General features: G+C 41.5%; 1 protein-coding gene across 1 annotated transcript in view; it reads right to left on the bottom strand.

The window, feature by feature from the left end:
• The window catches only part of LOC133129752 (serine/threonine-protein kinase Nek7-like), a 53,888-nt gene extending 32,824 nt beyond the window's left edge, over positions 1–21,064 (bottom strand). Inside the window, exons 1-3 of the mRNA XM_061244027.1 lie at positions 20,815–21,064; positions 7,468–7,549; positions 2,032–2,172 (exon numbers count right to left, since the gene is read on the bottom strand). Of these exons, the coding sequence (XP_061100011.1) occupies positions 2,032–2,172; positions 7,468–7,521 (195 nt within the window). The 5' untranslated portion in view covers positions 7,522–7,549; positions 20,815–21,064. The remainder of the gene's footprint in view (positions 1–2,031; positions 2,173–7,467; positions 7,550–20,814) is intronic.
• Positions 21,065–23,154: the final 2,090 nt, after the last annotated feature.

The following is a 23,154-nucleotide window of genomic DNA, read 5'->3' as shown; positions in this document are numbered from 1 at the left end:
AGTGACATGCACAATAAATATGAAACTAGTATATTCACATAAATATTCATCCATACTTCTGTATGCTCTTTTGTACAGTTCTCTGATTTAAAAAAAATCTGCTTACAGTAATGTATGAAGAAAATTGTTGTTTTGGAAGCAACTCTGAAAATAATATTTTTCTAACACCTGTCTCTGTACATTCTATTGTCCTCTGAATGATGGTTTTAATTAGTATAGTTATCATTTCAACTTTGAATTTTACAAAGGAATACATGATTACCAGCTGAATTATTCCTAAATATCTTATTTACATACCATTTCCATATTTGAACTATAGATGAGTGCCAAAGTTCCTGTCAAACTGAATTTTTTACATTTAGTTGGACTGCAGATGACATACAGCCTTTTACTTATTGTTTTACTAAAACACAGCTGCCAATATAACACACACCTGGGAGAAGATTTAGTTTGCCATTCCGTTGTTTGGTCAAAGTAGAAGATCTAAATATTGAATAGATCATCCACTGTACTAACATGAATTTAAAAAATTGAACAAAACAAATATTTCTAACATTATTTTCCTGAAGAGTTCCTGTTTTTTAAATTTCTTTCTTGGGTACCATCAACATAATTAAAGATGGAATAATATCAAAAAGCAGTACTATATTAAACTTATCAGCAATTCATATTGGTACCACAGAAAACAAGTCAGAAAAGCACAAGTTACATTACATGCTTGTTGACAGAAAATGAATTTAACGTGACTGCATTTGTTTCCTGTCTGGAGCAATGCATTTCGTTTTTCACTGACAGTCTGTGAGGTAACTGGCCATGAAACTACCAGTTGGCTAGTTAGTTTACTTGACTTTAGCTTGTGCCTTTCACACACTGACATAGCCAATTCACAGGGTTAATCTTCAGCTGTGGCCCCTGCGAGCACACTATCAGTCAATTTCATGTTGCTTAGTTAGCAGTAGCTAGATATCTACCGTGGCTAAATTGGTTGAAGTTTAGAGTTTGTATAGATAAAGGTAACATCCTGTTTAACATTTGAGACATTGCTCCTGCAAAATGGTCATGGTCACTAGAGCCAGGTTTAATAAGCATCTGCACTGGACAGAGACATGCCTCTGGACAGGAAGCTAGAGCAGGCCAGCACATTATAAGAGGCCCCATTAAGGAAAGTGCAGGAGGTCAGGAGCAGCAGACAGACTAATATTTAGAAATAAATCTTCCTATCGGATTTTCGAGACGGAGATAGTTAATTTGACTATCTGAATCATGGGGGTTGAGAGAACATTAAAGGGACGGAACAAATCGATGGACCGCCTTTCCTCGTTTCTTAGACACAAGCCTTGAGGCACTATTTCAGGCTCTGGGAGAGTCAGGAGAGTCAGGAGCCAAAAAACCTGGACCGGCATGAAAAACTGAATTTTGGCAACATTTTATTTTTCTTCAGCACTCATTTAGGAACAAATGCAAAGGCCTCCAGAAAGAAGTTAACCTCAGTACCCCACAGCCAGTGCATGTGTAGGGGGGAAAGCTTATGATTGGCTGTAGTGAAATTCACTTGCTGTATGGGAGTGCAAATATTGCAGATTCTTGCTATCTACTACAGTTTTAAGTAACTGTTTTAGGTAACACTGATGCGTTTACTTCACTGTTGCCATGTGCTATATTCTGTCATACTGTATATATGGTAATGCACTTTGAGTTGTATATACCTACATACTTATGTATAGCACTGTATAGTAATGGTCCCGTGATTCTGATTTTGTAAATTTATGCTGCTATTTGGCCCGATCATGACTAGGTCTCATTTGTAAAAGAGGTTTTAATGTGAGTTCCTAGTCAAATAAAGGTTTATATATATATATACATTACCTATTCTGGAATAACAGCAGTTTTCAGATGTAATGTTTAGTCCGTAATAAGTCATTTATTATAAAAAATGAAACCTATAATCGGGTGTAAAATTCACATTTTTTAAGTTGAGTTTCAGGACTTAGGCAAACGTAATGCCTGACTCAAGCATTAACCCATACATACCTGAACTTTTTTCAAAGCTACGGATGTGTTGTCCAGCAGGTACACGGCATTGTACACCTCACTGAACTGTCCTCTCCCAATCTTCTTCATAATTCGGTAATTGGCTAAAGAACTGTATCCCATGTCTGGTTGGAGAGGCTTCTGTATTGACAACAAAAAGAAAAGGAGAAGCAATAAAATGTTAGAAAATTTTACATTCTGCTCTTTCCATTGTAGAATTAACCTCACGCTGGAAACAGCTAAATTCATTAGCTAACCTCCCGAACAAAATTCAGGACAACCACTCGCCCTTGGCAATCAACAACAGGCCATTGCACTTTACAATTCAGCCCGCTGTTGGAACGTCAGTGTGTGAACTGCCACGCACCGATCGTTGGAATAACCAGCTTTAATCATGCAGAGAAGTTAAATATAATAACCGTTATTGTCATTTCCACCATCTGTAGAGACCTCTCAAACAGCGCAACACCTCCTTCCTTGAAAATGGCTTATGTTGGACCAGTTGGTTAAAAAAAAACAAAAAAAACAATTATCCCCAGGAGGGCTTTCCAGTAAGAAGCACATGGAAAACCGGCAGCTGAGATCTAAAATTAAAAGCTAAGCGATATCCAGAATTAGCCCCTTGGATAGGAATGTGGTGGGAGGTGGGGAATGGGGAGTTCTACCGACCTTTAACGGCTTCTTGTTGACTTTCACCACAAAACAAGATCAAAAATAGTGACAGATTTCAGAAAGCCACATGTCAAAAATGATAGAGCCAAAATGGTGACAGGATAGCCGTAAGGGGAGCAAGCGAACGGTAAGGTAGGAGCACCGTGGTGGACTGTCTGCAGCGGGGCAGAGGCATTAGATCCATCCAGCTGCTGTTAGTCACGGCGAAACAAAGCCAGCATGAAAACAGAGCTGAGGGAGGCCATACGTATCTCCCACAGACAGGGCGGATGCCGTATCACTTTACCTCCCGACTCAACTGATTTACGCACATGCCATGCAGGAGAGCACAATCACCACAGTGCAGAATTGGCAGTATTGATTGGGGGGGGATGAAAGGGCAGACAATTTGAGCAAGTTGTTATTCTTAACTGGACGTAAGATGAACGAGGTCTGGCACAAACCCTGCTGGAAAAGTGGCTCTGCCAAACTTTCTATTCTCTATGCAAACGCCAGTTCCATCATTAACAACGTCATTAGCTGTACTAAAATGAGCCTCATATTCTGGAACTGCAGTGCATGCTTGAGAACATATGCAACACACAGCCATCAATATTATCTTGGTCTTATATTATGAGTATAATTAATATAAGTCATCAGTACAATTATAATTTTTGCCATATTATTCTTGAGATTTCAGTAATAATCATTTATACCGCCACTATAAATGGCAGAGGTGCCAAAAGTTTCATAATTACTTGTCAACCATTTTATGGCCATTGTTACTACTACTGTAAAATGCAGTTATTACTCTTGCCATATTATTCTTGCAATTTCAGTAATAATCACTTATACCGCTGACAGAGATGACAAAAGTTTCATCAGTACACGGCTATACTTTCATCATGGTAGGATCGGGGGTTTCCGGCACGGAGGTGGTCGTCACGGACGTTCCGCGTGATAGAGAGGACGGAGTCGCTCTCGCCGGCCGGACGGCGGGCTGACGAACGTCAGCGGCGAGCCTCCTCAGCGCAGTGACAGCGGCATGCTGGGAGCGCGGTCTGGCTAATGCGTCCTGGCGTGCGCGCTCGTAACGGCGCATTTACATATGCAATGACCTACATTTGCATGTCAGATCACACGCTGTCTGGCCCCATTAAAGCGGGCCGGCTCCGGCCGTGCAGGGGCGGGCCCGGGTGGCGGGAGGGGGCCCGGGGTGCCGGCTTTTTTGGCAGCCGAGGGGACGGCCTGCCAGCTAGGATTAGGGCCCCGGCGCGGCCCGAGCATTAGGCACTTCATTAGGGCTAATCTGTTTAACAGTGGGCAGCGCGTGTAAACTTCACAGCCCGACTGCGCCACCTTTTCGCCCCGTGGCCTCTCTTCCGAGGGGGGGGGGGGGGGTGGCGTGGCCGGCTGGATGCTCCTATTGTCCGCTGCTTTGTCTTGCCGAGTAAAGACGAGGGGGAGGCTGTGGGGAGGGGTGTGTGTGTGTGTGTGTGTGTGTGTGTGTGTGTGTGGGGGGAGTGGTCTCAGTGTACATCCCTGCCTAATGCTGGGTCAATTAGACACACCACAGAGGAAAAGTTGAAGTCGCACAGTCTGTGGGAGCAATGCCAGCAATACCTAGACACAGCTATCTAGGGAGAGAGTGAGAGAGTGATAGACAGAGAGAAAGAGTGAGTGAGAGACAGAGAGAGAAAGAGAGTGAGAGCGAGAGCGAGAGCACGAGCAAAATCCAAGTAAAAACAAAAACAACCACAACAATCGCAACTAAAATGAGAAGCAGATGAAAAAGCACTTAATTTGTGAAAACCTGCATTGTTATTCTGGGTGGCTGTGATTCATTTGCCGTGCAGGGCCTTCCTTCTGGAATGTGCTAGAAGGGACAGCGCGTCAGGAGAAGTGTCAGAGGGAAAGGCAAGCCACCAGTGACAGAGGAGGAAATGGACAGTCCAGAACCAGGGGCAGGACCAAATGAGACCAGGGTGCAGGACTAGGAAGAGGATGATGAGGTGTGACATCACAGCTCCCGGTGGCTGATGGGTGAAGGACAAACACGCACTGCGGCACTAATGCAACCTGACAGAAGCACATGTGATGAGTTTAGCAGACAGCTAACTTGGGTTTCCCTCACGCTGTTCACTCCTCCATATGTCTATGTTTATGCTTATGATTATATGAATATATGATAGCCCTACCAATGTTTTGTTCAGGACCGATGCCTCAGAGTAATGGAATAGTGCTATATACAGCACCATATATAACTTACATTACATTAATGGCATTTGGCAGACGCTCTTATCCAGAGTGACGTACAGTTGATTAGACTAAGCAGGAGACCTTGACCAACGACCTTGCGGGTCCCGATCATGTACCGTAACCACTATGCTACAGGTTGCCCATGATAAATACAAAATGTAATTTAGATATACTCAACTTGTTCACAGAAAAGCTGCAATAACCAATATACAGTATATTGCAATTATAAAATGTTTTGTCTTAAATGTTATATCATACATCTAACATAAGTAAAAGCAAAAGTGATAAGCAAAACATCTTAAATATGTACAGCCTTCAAAAGACACTAGACTATGATTCAGCTGTGACAGCATGAAGAAGCAAAGGCCCCAGCCATTATATTGGCCAGCAGGCTCCTGGAGGCTCAGCTGCCCCCATACCTTCCAACAGGGATCATCAAATCACGGTCCTCAAGGGCCGAACACCACTGGTTTTCCACCCTCCCTTTACCTGGGAGTCAGGTGTGAAGACATCCTGGCCAATCAGTTGCACTAACTGTTTGGTTAATGACCCAGGAGGAAAGGAAGCAAGGGCTGGATTTGGATTGGAGGCCCAGATCGGATCTCCGCTGCAGGCCAGCGTGAATCACCACCCAGCAATGCTTCCCCTTCCCTCGCACAGCGGAGGAATTCTCGGGCAGCCTTCCAGAGATTGTGTCTGCTTTTCCATCAAAACAAGGACATTGGTCTTTCTCACTACCGTTTGTGCAGTGGTACGCTGCACAGGCTACTGTTAAATACAGACACTACGGGACAAATGAGATTATATATTGATATGCGATTGGTGGAATTTAGTATAATAGTGTATCCCCAAGGATTTCTAAAAATTATAAATCTGAATTTTCCATGGCTCTATTGTACGTGTTGGAATGGCTGTGCGAGTACGTGAGATTATGTGCAATCACAGGGCCACGACTGCAGACTGCATTTGAGAAGATGCCAGTGGAAAATATCCATGTTAAAATTAATATTGTTAAAATGAATCATGAGACGGCAGGTGTAGACAATATGGAGTACATTTAATATTTAAGACCAGAATAGAAGCAATATTTTACCAGAATAGAAATGGGTTCCAATAGTAATTGTTTTGGATTCAAAAAATATTCTGTTCCTTCATATCAAATTGTAAATGGTAAATGGTTGGCATTTATATAGCGCCTTTATCCAAAGCGCTGTACAATTAATGCTTCTCATTCACCCATTCATACACACACTCACACACCAACGGTGATTGGCTGCCATGCAAGGCGCTGACCAGCTTGTCAGGAGCATTTAGGGGTTAGGCGTCTTGCTCAGGGACACTTCGACACAGCCCGGGCGGAGGATCGAACCGGCAACCCTCCGACGGCCAGACAACTGCTGCCAGCCATCGCCCCTATCAGAATCTGATATGGTCCTTAAAATAATTCAATCCGTATGCATGGGCCGTCTTCGGGCCTTCCTGTGTTGCAGGTTCAATCGATGAATATGGAGCCAGACTTTTCCTTCCTACTATGAAATCAATAACTACCTGTTGCATTCCTCCGGTAAAGCCCAGCAGAGGTCCGCCCTACAGAAAGTGGGCCGCGTTTTATCGAACCGCATAATTGCAGCTTGGAGGACCGCACCTCGAGCGCCAGAATCAATGCAGTCAGTTCCACACCAGGACCGCTACTGCACGATGCCCTTCTGTCTAGCTGCACTTTGACCACCGCAAGAGAAACATTAGACTAACTAGCAAATAAACAAACAAACACTCTTTCAAATATGGTCTGGTTCATCGTTCGTTTATCTTGCTGGATTCTTCCTGCTTTTTGAGCCACGGCCAACTCAAACATCAACAGCAGTAACTGCATGTTGAGCATGCGATAACATATGCACTCGTGGAGAGGATGAGCCGTACTGTGAGGAATCGACTTCAAAGACAGATCTTTGGATCAAAAATTGGCGTTAGAATGCAAAAAGATACGCTGCAAATAGATAATTCATCAGACCGGGCGCCAATTCCCCTCCTCCTTCCCTCCCCGTGTAAAATTCAGAATGAATACAGGATGAGCAATATCCCCTATATACGGTCTGTGAACATCTAGATAGCATACTAGTGTGGGGAAATTCAGTACTGTGTAAACTACTGTCTCTATGGGTCGGCTGAAAGAGGCAGTGTTTAAACACGGAAAAACAAGGAAAGAGAAAAAAACAAAAAAAACTGCAGAGCAAAAAAATAAACCTGGTGAGTAAAACTCTGGTAAACACGATGAGCATTTTGACCCTATTGGCCTTTACTGTTCATCTCTTTGCTTCAAACACAATGCTCACTTGAAATAGTTTTTTTGCTCTTCATTTTTCATTCTTTACCCTTCCGTTGCACAGTAAGCACTTGGATAATTTCAACGACTGTCAACTTAAAAACAAGAAAACAAACCATTTAAATTTGTTATGTGCAATAAAATGAAGGTCAGTGTGTATTGTGGTAGAGATTTAATAAAGGCCAAGGCTTTCCCGCTCTTACCTGTGGCTGGAAGACTTGAACTGCTGCCTGCTGGCCTGGTGGCTGGATATCCATGGCAACAGGAGCTTGATCCCTTTAACTTCTGTCAAAACAGAACCGGTTTCTCAATGAACTACATTTCCCATAGTGCAAGCACAGTTTTCAACGACATTGGGCGACCTAACTCAGGCAGTAAGAGCAGTCGTCTGGCAGTCGGAGGGTTGCCGGTTCGATCCCCCGCTCGGGCTGTGTTGAAGTGTCCCTGTGCCTTGCATGGCAGACATTCGCCGTTGGTGTGTGAGTGTGTGTATGAATGGGTGAATGAGAAGCATTAATTGTACAGCACTTTGGATAAAGGCGCTATATAAATGCCAACCATTTACCATTTACATTGCAACTGAGCACTTTTAAGACAGGTGGTGCTAGGGGGTCCCCAATAATGGTCTTGGATATCTACTGGCTTTCATTGTAATTGAGTACTTCATTGATCAAATAACGGTTTCCTGGTTGTCATTTCAAAATGAACGTGAAATTGGCTCTCCAAGATCAGGGTTGTAGACCCTGGCTATACACCTGAAATAAAACTGCTTGTACTAATGAAGGAACCTCTTCAAACTGCACCCAAATTCAGAAATACGTGTAACAAAGAGAGCAAAATCTGGTAACTAACAGGAATTCCTCTATCCCCACTCAAGGGAATATGGGACGCTGAAAGCGATGGAAAACAAACATACTTTAATCTAAAAATAAGTACCTAACACACACACACACACACACACACACACACAAGAAAATAAATGTGACTGCTATGACAGTGCATCGGGCAGCAAATGCAGGGCTGTACTATACACAAATAGCAACAGCACGTGCAGGCATTAGCATTTTAAGAATCCCGTCTCCAGCATGGGTGCTGTCACACCAATGTCACTGTGGAGCCGGAATGCTATCCTCCGCTGTAGGGAGGCGTATGAAAATAAGAACTCATAAAAGGGTTATTCTGATGCCATGCAGATATAGGAATAAAATAAAAATTCTCAATTGCCTGTCTCTGTTACAGTGTGAAGGGAGAACGAATTTGTCAAACTAATCAAAACCCCCAGAACACAAACCTGAATGAAGCCAATGAAATAATGAGCTATGGCACAACAACCTTCTTACAGTAGCCTATGATATTATAAAGATATTGCTGCATACATTAGTTACATTTCAGTCTTATTTATTTTTTTTTTTTACACCCCCCGAATATTGTTCATACATTACAGCATATATTAACTAAATTTAGGTTTTTTTTTTACCTCTGCATTTCACCAGTGACCCTGACGATTAAGACAGTTTAATACATTAAACCTAAAAATCTATAATTTTTTCTTACATTGTATTCTTCCCACCTGGAGCATAAGTATTCAGATATTAATTATGTAAATGCAAGACAATTAAAACAGTGAAAATCAGTGATTCTACAAATGAATAAATACAAATGTTGACATGTCTTAAGTAGCAGGAAACGCAGTAAATCTGGCTAAAACTTTGACAGCTAAAATAAAAAAAGTAGAATAAGAATATTAAAGACAATAAGAAAAAGGACAAAACTTGACTGGGAGCTAAAAATTGACTGGGAAAGGGCTCCCAGTAACACGAATAGCCCAGCTACAGCTCTCAGGATTTATCTCAAGATAAAGACCTGGATCACCTGCTTCCTTCTGGACCGGTCTGTGTGACGAAGAACCTCCACATTTCAGCATTTGCACCTACAACTCACTGAGCACGGAGGTTCACTCTCCTTTACACAATTAATTAAGGATGCAATTAAGCGTAAACACAAAAACAGTCACTGCAAGCCCTGGGCCATATTCAAAAAGAACGCCTTTGCAAAAACTTTATTCACCAACTTCTCAGCCAGAAATATGTGTCGTGTTGTGTTTAGTACTGCAGTCGGGCCACAATGTCTCAGGATATAGAGGGAGACTGAACCAAAAAACAGGAGACGTGATGAAACAGACTAAAAGGATTTAAGTCTTGCAAGACAATCTCTGATATTGTTTTGCAAAGGGGTGGGTGCCATGGCGACCACTGCATGTGCAAATTCTGCACAATCCTAATTAGCGCTTGTTTTTTTTTTTCTCCTCAGGAAAAGGTCAAGTCTGGTCCCTCCGGCTTCATTTCTGTGGTGTGAAATTTCATGGAAAGTCCAAACGTGTCTCAATCCTGACTTTACAGCAGAGACCCGGCCTGACCCAGATCTGACCTCTGGAATGCCCTCTTACCTACAGTAAGAGCCAATAGCATGCAGTACAAACTAAAGACAGGACTACAGTTAGACAGCCCCTGCTTCCATAGCGCCATGAAAAACTATCTTTCAGGACCTGAAATTAGCAATTCATGCTCAAAAACCTAACTATTTGTCAAAATTAAAAGTGGGTTAAAATTCCGCCATTGGGATGTGAACGATTGATAGCAAATAATAAGAAGGGTTTGGTTGCAATTCTTGAGGCTAAAGGTTATTAACCTAGTTATTGAGATTAAAGACACGCTGAAATCAAAATTAACTTTTTCCTCAATTTCGTCAATTCTTCATAACCATACGAACATGTCTCAAAGTATATATTTAAAAATATATATGAAATTGTAATACTTGTGTGTTTTTACACCAATTTCTTTCCCCCATCCACTTCCTAGAAAACACTATTTTACAAGCTTATATGTCATTGTGTACAAGTGTCGATCAAATGTCAATCAATTTTTAGTTCCTCGCCAATCAATATCATTTTCACACAGCAGCACGCATCCTTTGACTTTGACTTTCAGTGTGACTAATAAGCCACACTGAAAGATGCTCTAACTTCCGTTTCAGCGGGTCATTAAGGGGGCATTCACCTTTTCCCTGGAGTGATTTGGGTGTGTGAAAACTCATTTCATTAAATAAACGGAAAAGTAATTTGAGAAAAACAGTTTTTTATGCGGCCATTCAGGTTACCTTTGTCTAATGATCTGAAACAATTCAGTGTGACAAATATGCAATAATGGAGGAAAATCCGGAAAGGGGAAAATACTTTTTGACAGCACTGTATGTCAAAAGAGGATGAGTCAGATCCTTTATCCTTGCTTTCTGCATTCATTATTTTCCAATTGGGTGATAAAAAAATAAATTAAAAAAAGATCTCTGAATGTGATCCAAAGGACAAGGCTTTATAATGGCTCAAAACAGGCTGAGTAAAGTCAAATTTCATGGCTTCACCAGAAATCAGGATTTGGGAATGCCAATCAAGGTGTGGTGATCAGCCACTTCATTACTGGCCTAACCTTTTGATTCCGTCATAAAGCGCTTTTCCGTTTTCAGTTGTTCTTCAGCAATCTGAGGAATCAAACATACCTTTGAGCCTCAAACCACAGTGGAAGAGTGTCCATGATTACAAGAAGCAGGGGACCTTCTTTTATCAAAGACTAGTCATTAACTGATCAGTCTATCCTCATTGCCTTTGAACTGCAAAGTCCAAGTGATAGGCGGTTGGTAAATTACTTGAAAGTTAATAGGACCACTGAATCCAATTAATTTTAATCACTGATTTTGCCACGGGGACCATCATGATCACAAGTTATGACTCTAAGAGACTACGAGATCCATTGCCTCGTATAAAATGGCCTAATTAGAAAGAACCAATTTATAAAGCTAAAAGTATGTAATCTCAACAAGCACATAAGTAATTGGTCTGCCAATATCTGAGATGCCAAATACGGATTAGACAAACAGCATTCACATCGAATGGGAGGGTAACCGATTGCTGACACACCTTGGCAAGGTGACTGATGCTACCCAGAATGAGAAGACAAAATAAAAAGATAATTTTCAAGAGAAACTCCAGCAAAACGGTAGAAATACATAAAAATACGGTTCATTAGTCCCGTCTTGGACTCCCATAAATACTCTAATCTAACTGATTACAGTCTGGGTTAGAATGACATTACAGCTGCCGCTGCTTTTCAAAGGAGCGATTTTAACTCGACAGCCAGCTAATTGAACAGCTGTGAAGGCACTGTTCGACTGAACTGATCGATCTGCTGATTAATTAATAAACGCGAAATTGCTGCCATGGATACAAACTTGTCAAGAAGTACTGGTGCAGGATAATGGTTGGTGTTTCTGCGGGTGAAAGGGACAGGGCTGAGCTGTTGACAGAAGCCCTCCCTGCCTCAGTGATGCAGTTATCGGGCGACAGGCTGTTACTCACTGCCCTGCAGGGCTGTCGGCTATAGCCGGCCCCGGCACAGTCGGGGCTCAATAACCGACCGCGGAACCAGACCACGCGCGGTTCCTGCAACCAGCCTTTCAGCTAACCTGAGCATCACGCCGGCGTGAGCTCCGACAGAATTCAGCACAGAGCTGGCGGCCTTCGGCGGATGACAAACGCACCTCTCTCTCCTGCACTCCCCTCTCCGTGAAAGTTATTTTTGCCTCATCACTTCCTCTCTCCACCGCTTCACTCCATGCGACTAATAAGCCAACACGTGTCTCCTTCTCTTCCCTCTCCATGCTCTCCTTTCGGGGGGGGGGGGGGGAGTCTGCGGCCTCACACTGATAAAATGTAAGCCTGTTATCAGCTAACTATTATTGGAAATAATTATTGGATCCTTAAAACAACAAGTTTTTGCCACACCTTAATACAATTCAGTACCTAGGGCTGAGAAGCCTTTTTGAGCTGCACGTGCTTTACAGGGAAAATATCAACCAGTTCCAACTACATGCTGCTACATAACACCGATGACTTCAATAAGCCTTTTTTTTGTGCATGTTTTTTTTTTTTCGTGTATGAAAAGCTAACTTGACCTACGCCATTTCAAGACGCTGGAACGCGGCGCTTAAAGACTGAGGCCTGCTCGTTTTTCCGCCCGTGATTAAGAGCTTCTCGGTTGACTGGGAGCTGTTCGGTGGTGTCAACGCAGTGTGGCAGAATAAATTGTGTAAAATGTGGCGTGCTGGGGGCTGCCAACCACTGCTGTGAAGATACCTGCCAAGCCGGGAGAAGCAGCTTCACCCTTAACGAACTAACAGCCATGCGCAGGAACTCGAGCAAAAATCCAGAGCCTCTCCGCTTGAATTAAAACGGCTATATTTCACCCTCCCCGGTATCTCAAATAATTTAAAATAAAACTGGGCCGTTAAGGATGACCAGAAATCCGTCAGTAATTGATGAATGATGGGAGCAAAAGCATGCGTTTGTAAAAATGTCACCTTTAATTGCACACATTTCCTATTCACAGCTGCTGAACTGAGGTTTAATAGAAAAAGACCACATCAAAATGTAGCAATGGCACACAATATAAAAACTGTTCCTTTTTTTTCTTCTTTTTTTATTTGCCGGCTTGAATTCGCCAGCCTCGTGAGCAGTAGGGAGGCTGTTAGCAGACAGGGCCCAAAACGGCAGAATCCATCACTGTGCCAAACTGCTCTGAAAAGGGATGACCAGGGAGACGCTAAAGCGGTCGATACTAGCACCAGACTAAGAATAACAGTCTTGGTTATTTTTAACACTAATTGGTAGACCTGGAGCCAACCCAACTCAATCCCACCTATATTATTTTCCGGTTCAAGGGAAACACTTGGTGAAAAAGCCAGGCACACTGCAGGGAAACCAGGCTGAACAGGCGAGGTTGCTCATGATTGCACCATGTACACAAACAGGCTCCGGAATTTTCTTTCAGTCATGCTTTTGACTGCCAGTTTGCTTTAATCTCTTTCCCTACAATGGGATGCGACAATGCAAGGGTGAAAGAGGGCAGGCAAAATTAGTTATTTTATTTGTGGTAATAGCCACCCCAAGGGCACGGCTCTCGCCAACAAAACCGGCTGCAGACCACAAAAAGGCTTCTTTGCTGTGGATGCGAAGCAAAGAAACGTAATGAAAAATTTAATTCTGGCTATACGATGGTGTTCACGATTCCTTTTGAACTCGCTCACCTGAATCATCTAAATACTTAAACATACAGTACACATCTAGTTAATAGTGAAAAGGTCTACCTGGGACTGTCGAGCTTTGAACACAGCATCCAGCATTCTATCCATACTCCAACATACAGCAGTCCCTGGCAAGCACCAGCATACATTTTTGACATTTCTTTCACAGAGAATACAAGCTGGGGTACACATACAGTGTGGTTTACTGGTAGAGCTCAGTGTCAGAGCAGTGCAAGTAATGCCACTCGTTTTTTCCACACTAGGTATGCAAGAAAGATGAAAGCTTTGAGCCTGCTGGACAACCTGTCCTGGTAAGTCCCTGTTATACGATATATTGTGGGTGGATATACCCCACAACTTCACATGAAATCCTGACGATGTCAGAGCAGACTGTGGCTTGCAGCCCCACAAGGTAGCACACTATTGGTGGCATCACTGTCCAGGAAAGAGGGGGGGGGGGGAGGGGATTGTTTGAGTTCGCTGACGCAATGAAGTGAAAACAAAAAATGCAAAGCCTACTCATACATTTAAGGCTTTTCAAGTTGGGTTAAAAATTGGAAATTAAACATTTACTTCACATTTACACCCTTCTCATGTATAGTCCAAACAGCTTTTAAACCATGCGAGATATCGCTCCTTCGTTTGAGTAAACAGCGCTGCTTGTGCAACCTGAATATTCAATCCTTTTCCTGCAGAAATCATTTTCTCTTTAAATGCAAACGTTGTGTGGTTCTCCATGCGTAAGTCCCAGACACAGGCCATAATTGTTTCAGGAGGCAAGAAGCAGCCAGAGTTTCCTGTTCTTCCGTGTGCGGCAGGTCACATTTTCCACCACTACCATTTCAACTGAGGCATTCCCCGAAATTGACATTTATTTCAGAGCTAGAACTAGAAGGAGGCCTCTGACATCATGACAATCATCCCAAAGATACAAGCATACAACCTCTTCGTCACTGCGTTTGAAACCTAAAAGCAGATAGAAATTCCATTTTAAATATTTATTGGTTCGGTTCAACCAGTCCATGTCTTTCAACCTGAAACCATACTGCAGTGTCTACAATCTGTAAAAATGTTTACCTACTACATGACATATTATTTTCTATTTTTGCTCAAGAGACAAAAACATTCACTCAGAGACTGGGAAAGAAAAGACAGGAACGAAAAAAAATGGAAATGATGAATAAGGTGTTCTCTGGAGCTTGTGGGGAAAAAAACATTCAGCCCTGAAGACAACAAATGCTTCCAGAGAGGTGCAGACTGCAGACCGGCATTGTGAAAGCAGTGCAGAACTGAAATGGCAGCCTCCAACATGCCCACCGGTGACGGTTGTGAAATGGCAGTGCGGGCATGCTCGAGGTCAGGAGGAGCGAGTCATGTCCGATCAAGACGGGCGCAAACTTCAGCTCCCGCTCAGACTCCGTCACCTAGTGTACAGAAAACTAAAAAAACCGAGTACAAACAAACCGTGAGCGAAAGGGAACCATTTCACAAATAAGGCAGGACAATTAAGGTGAACGGGAATGAGAAGACTACCAGCTAATTAATGACTAGAACAACCATTCATTAGAAAAACGCCAACGTGTAAGCTCGCTTGGAATGAGAACAATTAATTATTCACATCCTGCTGCAGCCCATTGTTTTAATATTGATATTAATTAGGTTCCTATTACCTTTTCTCCTGTTTTCGACATAAATGACTGCATTACCTTACCTTGAATGACAGGGGGAGGCGAGAAGGGAGGGAAACAAAAAGAAAAACAAAAATAATGATGTGACTGACAATCCTTGTTTAAAGAAAAGCACCTACTTTGATCTGGGGGTTTTATGGAGAAGCTGGCCCCGCACCATCTGTCATTTCCGAATGTGTGACTTCGAGATGCACAATTTCTAAGCGTCGCGGAATGCAGTGAGTGCGTTTTAGACGGCGGACTCTGTTTACAGTGTGAGGCATTCCGGGCGAGCGTGTATTGCAAAGCATCTCCAGTTAAACCGTCAGTACATCTGCCGCCAGTCCAGCGGGCCTGTGGTAGCAGAGCGCGACCGCCCTCTCCCTCTCCCCCTCCGCCCCCAACCCCGCCCCACGCTCTTCCACGCAAGCCCATGTGAAGACCCGGAGGAACGCGGAGAGCTGGAGCTCCAGGACCTTCACGCACAGCTAAAGACCCCGCTGGCTTCCAGGCACTGCTTCAGACCTCAGCCGAAACGCTTTCATTCGCTGCCCACAGCCGCGCTGGCAAAGGTCGCTGAGTCTGTCTTGGCACGACTTCTGAAAAGAAGAAGAAAAAGGAGGAAGAGAGAAACGGGTCTGCTTCCCAACCGCATCCAACTGGCTGCTGTTTCCCGGGGACTCAGGGACCGAGAGCCTCAAACAGGCAGACCCGATGGCTGGGGATTTTTCACCACGCCAGGCCACAGGCCAAATGGGCTACGCTTCCCATAAACGCCGCTGCGTCTCGAAGAAGCATTACGGCCCGTGGCAGGGTATTCAGGCGAAGTCTTTAAAAATAAAAATCCATGTTTTTTTTGTTTTTTTTCTTCCCAGTTCCCTCAAAAAGCATTAAATGAGCCGTAAGGGCTGAACCGTTATGCTTTCATCTCACGCCACGGTCGTGGCCGCGGTGTTCCGGTTACGGTTTGAATTATAATTGAGCCACAAAAATTTAAATAAATCTCAGGAGGATTTGGGGCTTGCCCATATAAGGAAAAGAGGACAAAATGACAAAGAATGTCATTAAATTCACGGTTTTGAATTGCCAACACTATTTAACTTAGGGCACAAATCCACAAGTTTTTGACCATTGATAAGCAAACCCAGAGTACTGCAACTCCTTATGGTCCCTCAAAATACATTAGCAAAACAAGTGGGCTACATTTGCTATGTATATGTATACTTGGGTCAATGACCACTAAGTCTGATATGCCAGTTCCATATTAACAAGTGAATGCTTGACTATTTGAAAAAAACTAAATAAAAACATTTTCTACAACTACACACTAACCAGGGGGCTTATAAACATAAAGATTAAGTATTCAAAGAAAAACCTCAAGTCGGCCTACCCAACACAATCTTGGAGCCAATGCTAATGTCATAGCTATGTATGAACTATAGAAACATTTCATTGAATAGAGTATATTCCACAGATCCAAATGAATGAACTGTTAAAAAACCAAATAGACCAACATACCACCCATCTCAAGAGACAGGAAATTACAAGTTGTTTTGTAAAAAGCTGCACTTTGATACGCAATAACGTTCTTGAAGGCTTACTTCAGGGACCACAATAATTCTGCAGTGAAATTTTGAGACAAATAACCACATGCCAAAAAAATACTTCTATTCCTGGCTTTGAAATGTAGTGAGGCAGTTAAGAGAAATCAAAAGATTGCGCACAGTAACATATGGCTAAAACAGGCCTCTTTGTTGATTTCATTATCGAGGCCTAAACTAAGTTTATTCTATTTCATGGAATTAAGCATTGCTCTCCTACCTTCTTGAAAGCTCCCGGATCACTGAGGAAACCTGATTTAAAAAATGATAATGAATAATTTGAACTGGCAGAGGCTTAAACTACAGCACTGCACTGTAATCATTAATATTTCATGGGGAACAACAGACAGTATTTTAGGCACAATTAGGTAATCACATTATCATCAATTACTATCAACTTTGTTCCATAGCCTCTTCTATGCTGACATAAGTGCTGTGTTGTTTCAGATTTCTAAAAATGCAAGGACTTAACTATTAGTTCCCGATTAACTGGAAGACCGGGCATGATGAAAGGAAGTAGCTGGTTAATCAAGAGGCAGGGCCTAAGGATCCTCATAAAAACATGCAGTGTTCACCCACAAGAACGGATTCCCTATTGTAATGTATAGGTAATGTTCACCTGTTGTGACTTATTTCATATGGTACTTATTGTACTGCTGAAAATGTGACTGCAGAGGTTTTACTCTTGTTTTTCCATCCCTACGAGGGGATGCTCACTTTTTCAGAGCTGCCCAATTGTACCACTGCACTTTGTCATTACAGCACGGAGCGATGGTTATATTTTTATATTTGGTATTTTGTTTAATTATGGGTTCGTATTTTTTGTATTTGGAAGTCCACAGTGCCAACACATAAAGAGGCGGAGTCTTAATGTTGCCGTCAAAGAGAATACCAAGTCAACCATTCGTAGTTAAGCACTATAATGTAGATGCAGCATTCAATGAAAGCATGTTACATTAAAATGACTTTAACCCATTATGGACTAAGGCATCCTATAGAAAACCCATAGAAAGGCCTAGAAATCACAATTTCAACAGTCATGTGTCTTGAAAAACATATGATCATATGGCATATCGCATCCATCTGTTAAGAGAGATGTAACGTGCAGGTCACATCCATCTTTTCAGGGAGATGAAACACGCAGGCCGCATCCACCCATAAGGGGTTATAAGAAACAGGATCCACCCAGGATCTAACCCTGAATTGTATCCCTGAGTCTGTGCAGTCATATTTTCTCCAAAATCACCAATTCTGCCTCTTGCCACCACTGTGACAAACCCAACCACCGCAATAGCACTGCAACACAGCCACATCCCCATATTATTATTTGAATCAATATTATTTACTGTTCTCCGTATGCATCATATTTATATGAAGCCTTTATTTGTAGGTAGAGTATTCATATTGTCATGGAATCAATTGTGATGTTATCATCTTGAATAATTGCAAATATGCATGTATCATCCTTAACCACGCACTATTTCTCCCTCCGGTGGCTGTCAATCACGATATCATCAAAAGCCAGACCTCGAATGTTCTACACACTGCCTGAAGAAGCCTCCAAGTGCTTTTCATGTGTGCCACTACAATTGAATGCTCAATCACCTACGCTCAGAGTGATTACTGAGCCATAATGTGAAGTCGCAGTGAGCTGCCAATCAAATTGTGTACCTGCAAACCAGGTCATGAAGTTCTGTGACCAGTACCTCACTGCTGCTCACAGAGTGGAAAGTTACATTTGTGGGATTTCAATACATGTTGAAATCAATCTGTGAAAACAAAGAACGTGGCTGCAAGACAGTTGACATGAAATCTATATCCTCATGAAGACAATCCAGATTGTTCTCTTTCAGGCGCTCTGCCATTCTGTTTGCTTGTTTAATGAGTCAGCAGGAACTGATACAGTATCACTGTCTGAAACGTCAGCATTCATTTCTTGGCCAGTTCATTGCCAAAATTATCTGGGTTACATGAAATAATACCAAGGAATTGCAAGCCACCCATTGTGGAGTCCGGATATTTACTTATGTCAAAGATAACACTGTCAAGCCTGAATGTTAATGGTGAGTTTCAAAAGAAAATCCATCTGTGGGACAAGTAGACTCGTGAAGACTTGACATGACGTAGGATGTTTGGCTTGAAAGCCAAGGATGTCTTGTACCAACACATGTAACCTAAAAAGACCTCCATGCCAAAAAGCTTTAAATCATAGTTTGACGGCACAGCACAAAAATCCAGGAAACAGCCAGAGGCATTTCTTCAGAATCCAATATCGAAGTGAGTAACACATAGCCTGTCCTGTTTCATTGCAATGGTAAAATAATGTATACTAACTTAACTTAACCTAACTTAATTCTGTCGCTCAGATTTTGCTGACAAGATTAGCCAAGTCGTTTTATAGCATGCGATTATCTATAGAATGCACAACATATTGAAAACCCCCTAGAACGTACAACTTGGGTCCAAATGGACCCATATTGATTTCCTATGAAATTTGATGCATAGGTAAGGGTCTCTTTGTACCCTCTTTTTAATTAATTAATTAACTAATTTGATATTCAAGGTATTCATTACTTATATGAAATGCATATGGGTCCTTTATAACCCATGTTGTCAAATTTAGGGGGCCTAATACAAATAGGAAGGAAGGAAGGAAAAACATATATTATGAGTTGTGAAACAAGATAATTAATGAATACCTTGAATATCAAATGAGTAGATTCATCCATTAAAAAGAGGTAACGAAGAGACCCTCAACTATGCATCAAATTCCACGGGAAATGAACACAGGTGCATGTGGACCCATGTCGTGTGTTCTAGGGGTACTCATACAAAAACACTTTTAATTCTAAATCTAAAAACTTCAAAATTTAAATAATGGTACTTGATCATAAAAATAAAAATACATTTAGGATGTCCCAGCATCCTGAATGATACAATTCTTTTATTAAAATAATACAGCAAAAAGAAACTCGCCGGGTACATTTGGACCCATGTTGTGCATTCTAGGGTTAAGCTACAGTATCTGCATCGTCACTCCACATTTGTTACAAGAAGCCAACTTCACTTCATTCTCAAACCCAAAAACATCCTGTGATATGGAAGATGGTTTGACATATGATTTCTCAAAGTAAAATAATGGGGCCTAAATTACTGAACAAATTATCTTCCCAGCAAAGCTCGTCAACAAGCCATCATTTGACATAGGTAGTTGTGCCAAATAAATTGCTTAAGTCCATAGCTATGCTGTGTTTAAATTATTTAAAGTTTTAAAGGCTTAAATGATGCCCCAACATCTCTCAGCTAGCAACTGATAACTTATCTACAGTTGGTCCATTTCTCCTAATTAAATGAAACACATTTAGCTAGCTAGGAAGACAGATTACGTTAAATTAGCTACCCATTCATGACAATCGAACACTCAATTTTAGACTTGACTTTAGCCGACTTTTAAGTCTGACTTCACACAAGTTAGTTAGCATTGTTAGTCGCATATTCTAGCGCGCAAAGGTGAGCTAGCTACAAAATCTAACCTTATAATTTTCGTTGACATAGTGATTGTATTTTGAAAGCCAGGTTTCAAAAAGCCAGGTATTTATTATAACAACAAAATAATGTGTTGTCAAGGCCAATTAATAAGTTAACATTAGCTTAACGTTACTTACGAACTTTGCCAGCCTAAATAGCTAAACATTTGTAGTTTAGGATTTTAGATATCAGGTCTAATTAGTCTCGCAAACAAATGTTGAACATTCGCCAGTGTATTTTAAAACAAATTAGACTAGACTAGATAGATACATGTGACTCCCACTTTTTAGCTAATTGTCCAATGTTAACGAGCCAGGTTCTGTCAACACCAAGTTAAACTTTATTTTGACTTGAGTCAGATGCAGATGGCCAGCCAGCTAACGTTGGCTAAGTTACAATTATATTACAAATCATAAGTTAGTAGCCTAGCCTTACAGTCTGTACTGTAATTATAATTTAGTCTAAAGCTACATCCAAACACCCATATACAAGTGCAATTACTGAAATGTTTTGTTTGAGTAACATGTTTAAAATGAAGATAAACTAGAAAGTAACTGCTACAGTAGGTATGCAACATACTGTATAAGCTAGCCAGCAACCAGCTAGCTCGACTGTTTCTCACCAGGAAGTCGATCGTATCCTTTCACTGAAGCTTGGGTTTTTTGACACGATGATGCCTAACTTTCGCTTGTACCTTTTCTCCGTAAGTATGAAATTATAGTTCGTCAGTCGTTTTGCATAAGGTTGCGTAAACTTCAGCCAGATATAATTACGCTCTATAGGTATCAAAGAAAACTGCTACAAACAGACTAGTTGGAAAGTGATTTCTTGGAGTACCGCGCCTTGACTTGCCTGTTGCTCAGTAGATGCAATGTAAACGACCTATCATTCCCAGTGGAAAGGGGCGGTGCAGGCAGCTCAGACTGAGTCCGGACTGACATTCAGCTGTGAGCAGTAGGCTACTGAGAACGAACACTGGGTAGGACAAGTTTGTCCCATTATCGGTTTAAACGGCCGTAGGCCTACTAATGATATAACGCAGGATACTTGTATTAATATTAGACACTGTTCCGACATTTCTGATATACATTTTGTAAGTAACGAGAGGAACAACTGCCTACATTTCCTATTCATACAGGGAAATACAGCCTATTAGCCGTGTATGCCGTCAACTTAGACCACAATTAATTTTTAATAGAATAGGTTACTGTACGGTGTTGAAGACGGCTGTTTTGAAGGAGAGAAGAGCTATAATTAGTGGCAAAAGCTGATATAATCCGACAAAGAGAATAAATTTATGAACCCACTCAAGACAAAAAACATTTTGTTGGGTTGATGAGACAAGTACCACCTTAAGTATGACATACCCCAAATAAAATGTCTATTCTTGAACCCTTTTGACTATAGGCATAAACCTGGTGTTTTCTGAAAGGTAACCATTTGTGGAGTCTTTCCAAGTATTAGGGGAGACCGGGGCTTGTTGTCACATGGGTAAGTTGTCACACTGTTAATATTTTCACAACCAGAGGGCGCTGCGTAAAAGTGGAATACTAGTTTTGTGCCTCTATATGGTCTGATGTCATATCCTGTCTGGGAAAAAACCAGAGCACACTGTAAAGTGAGGTGAGCACATATTTCCCATTTTTCACATTGAAAAGTAAAAAATATCAACTTGATATGTTTTGTAATAATCTTCTTCTAGTTAAAAATCTTAACAATTATACATTTGCACTTGTTAGAGGAGAGAATAGTGTGTCTTGTTACACTTTAGCTAGTGTCCTGCTTTAAGCTAACATTGTTTACATTGATAACATTAGCAAACATGGCAGTTTGGGACAACTTACCCGCTCATGGGGCAACATGTCACGTGCTCACACTCAAAATTTAAATGCCTATAAGTCTGTACTGAAACAAGATATGAAAATGAAATGAATACAAAATATATGCCTGAGACTTTGTTCTTTCATTTTAAAATATTCTCTCAGATGAGAGAGTCATTGGAACTCCTCGAGTGGAAGTCCTCTATTTAGATGTAGGCATCACAAAATAAATATTTTTCCGAAGTGCAACATGCATAAAATGACTCCACATGCTTATTGAAAAATGCTACAATTTTCTCATGCAGTCGAAAAAATTCTGTGTTGTTCTATGCAAGCCTAAGAAAATATATACCGTTGGAAATGTAATGTCATTGGCTTTTTAGTCTTCACTTTGATAACATGCACGTGGTCGGTTCTTTGATGAGCTGAAATTATACAGAATTTTCTTGCACAAGGATGGGGGTAGCACATTTTCTCTGTGACACATACTGGTCAGAGACAGTTGTACAGGGGCTCATCGAGTTCGAGAAAGTCTATACAAAACATAGATAATAGAATTTCTATGTACTTTTGTAGAAGTATACGACAGTGAAACGGACAGCAATGGACAATTCTATCAATGTTTCTCTGAGTTAGTACATCTTTATGATGAGAAACTATTAGGCATTTGGTCTGCTGGACATTGTTGTGAAAAAGACATTACCTTATTTCTTGTAGTATGTGAATTTCCAAAATGCAGAGAAGGTGAGGTCCCCCTACACTTGTTTTACCACCCGCATGTTACAAAATAAGGAACTGCTGTCGCTAAAGCATTGACATCTTAAAATAGATTATAGAGATTTAACACTTTCAAATGTATATCCATAGCGATCAAAAATTTTGTTCTGAAAAAAGGAATGTATGCGAAAAAACCTTACTTAAGGGGTTAAATATAGACTCACTAAGCACTTTATTAGGAACCCCTGTACACCAACTTATTTATGCAATTATCTAATCAGCCAATCGTGTGGCAGGAGTGCAATGCATAAAATCATCCAGATACGGGTCAGGAGCTTCAGTTAATGCTCACATGAACCAACAGAATGGGGAAAAATATGTCATCTCAGTGATTTTGACTGTGGCATGATTGTTGGTGCCAGACT

Source organism: Conger conger, chromosome 5, assembly GCF_963514075.1.
Source record: "Conger conger chromosome 5, fConCon1.1, whole genome shotgun sequence".
In the NCBI taxonomy this organism is placed as follows: domain Eukaryota; kingdom Metazoa; phylum Chordata; class Actinopteri; order Anguilliformes; family Congridae; genus Conger; species Conger conger.
Note: the sequence above shows the minus strand (reverse complement) of the source record. Positions and strands in the feature narration are given on the sequence as shown.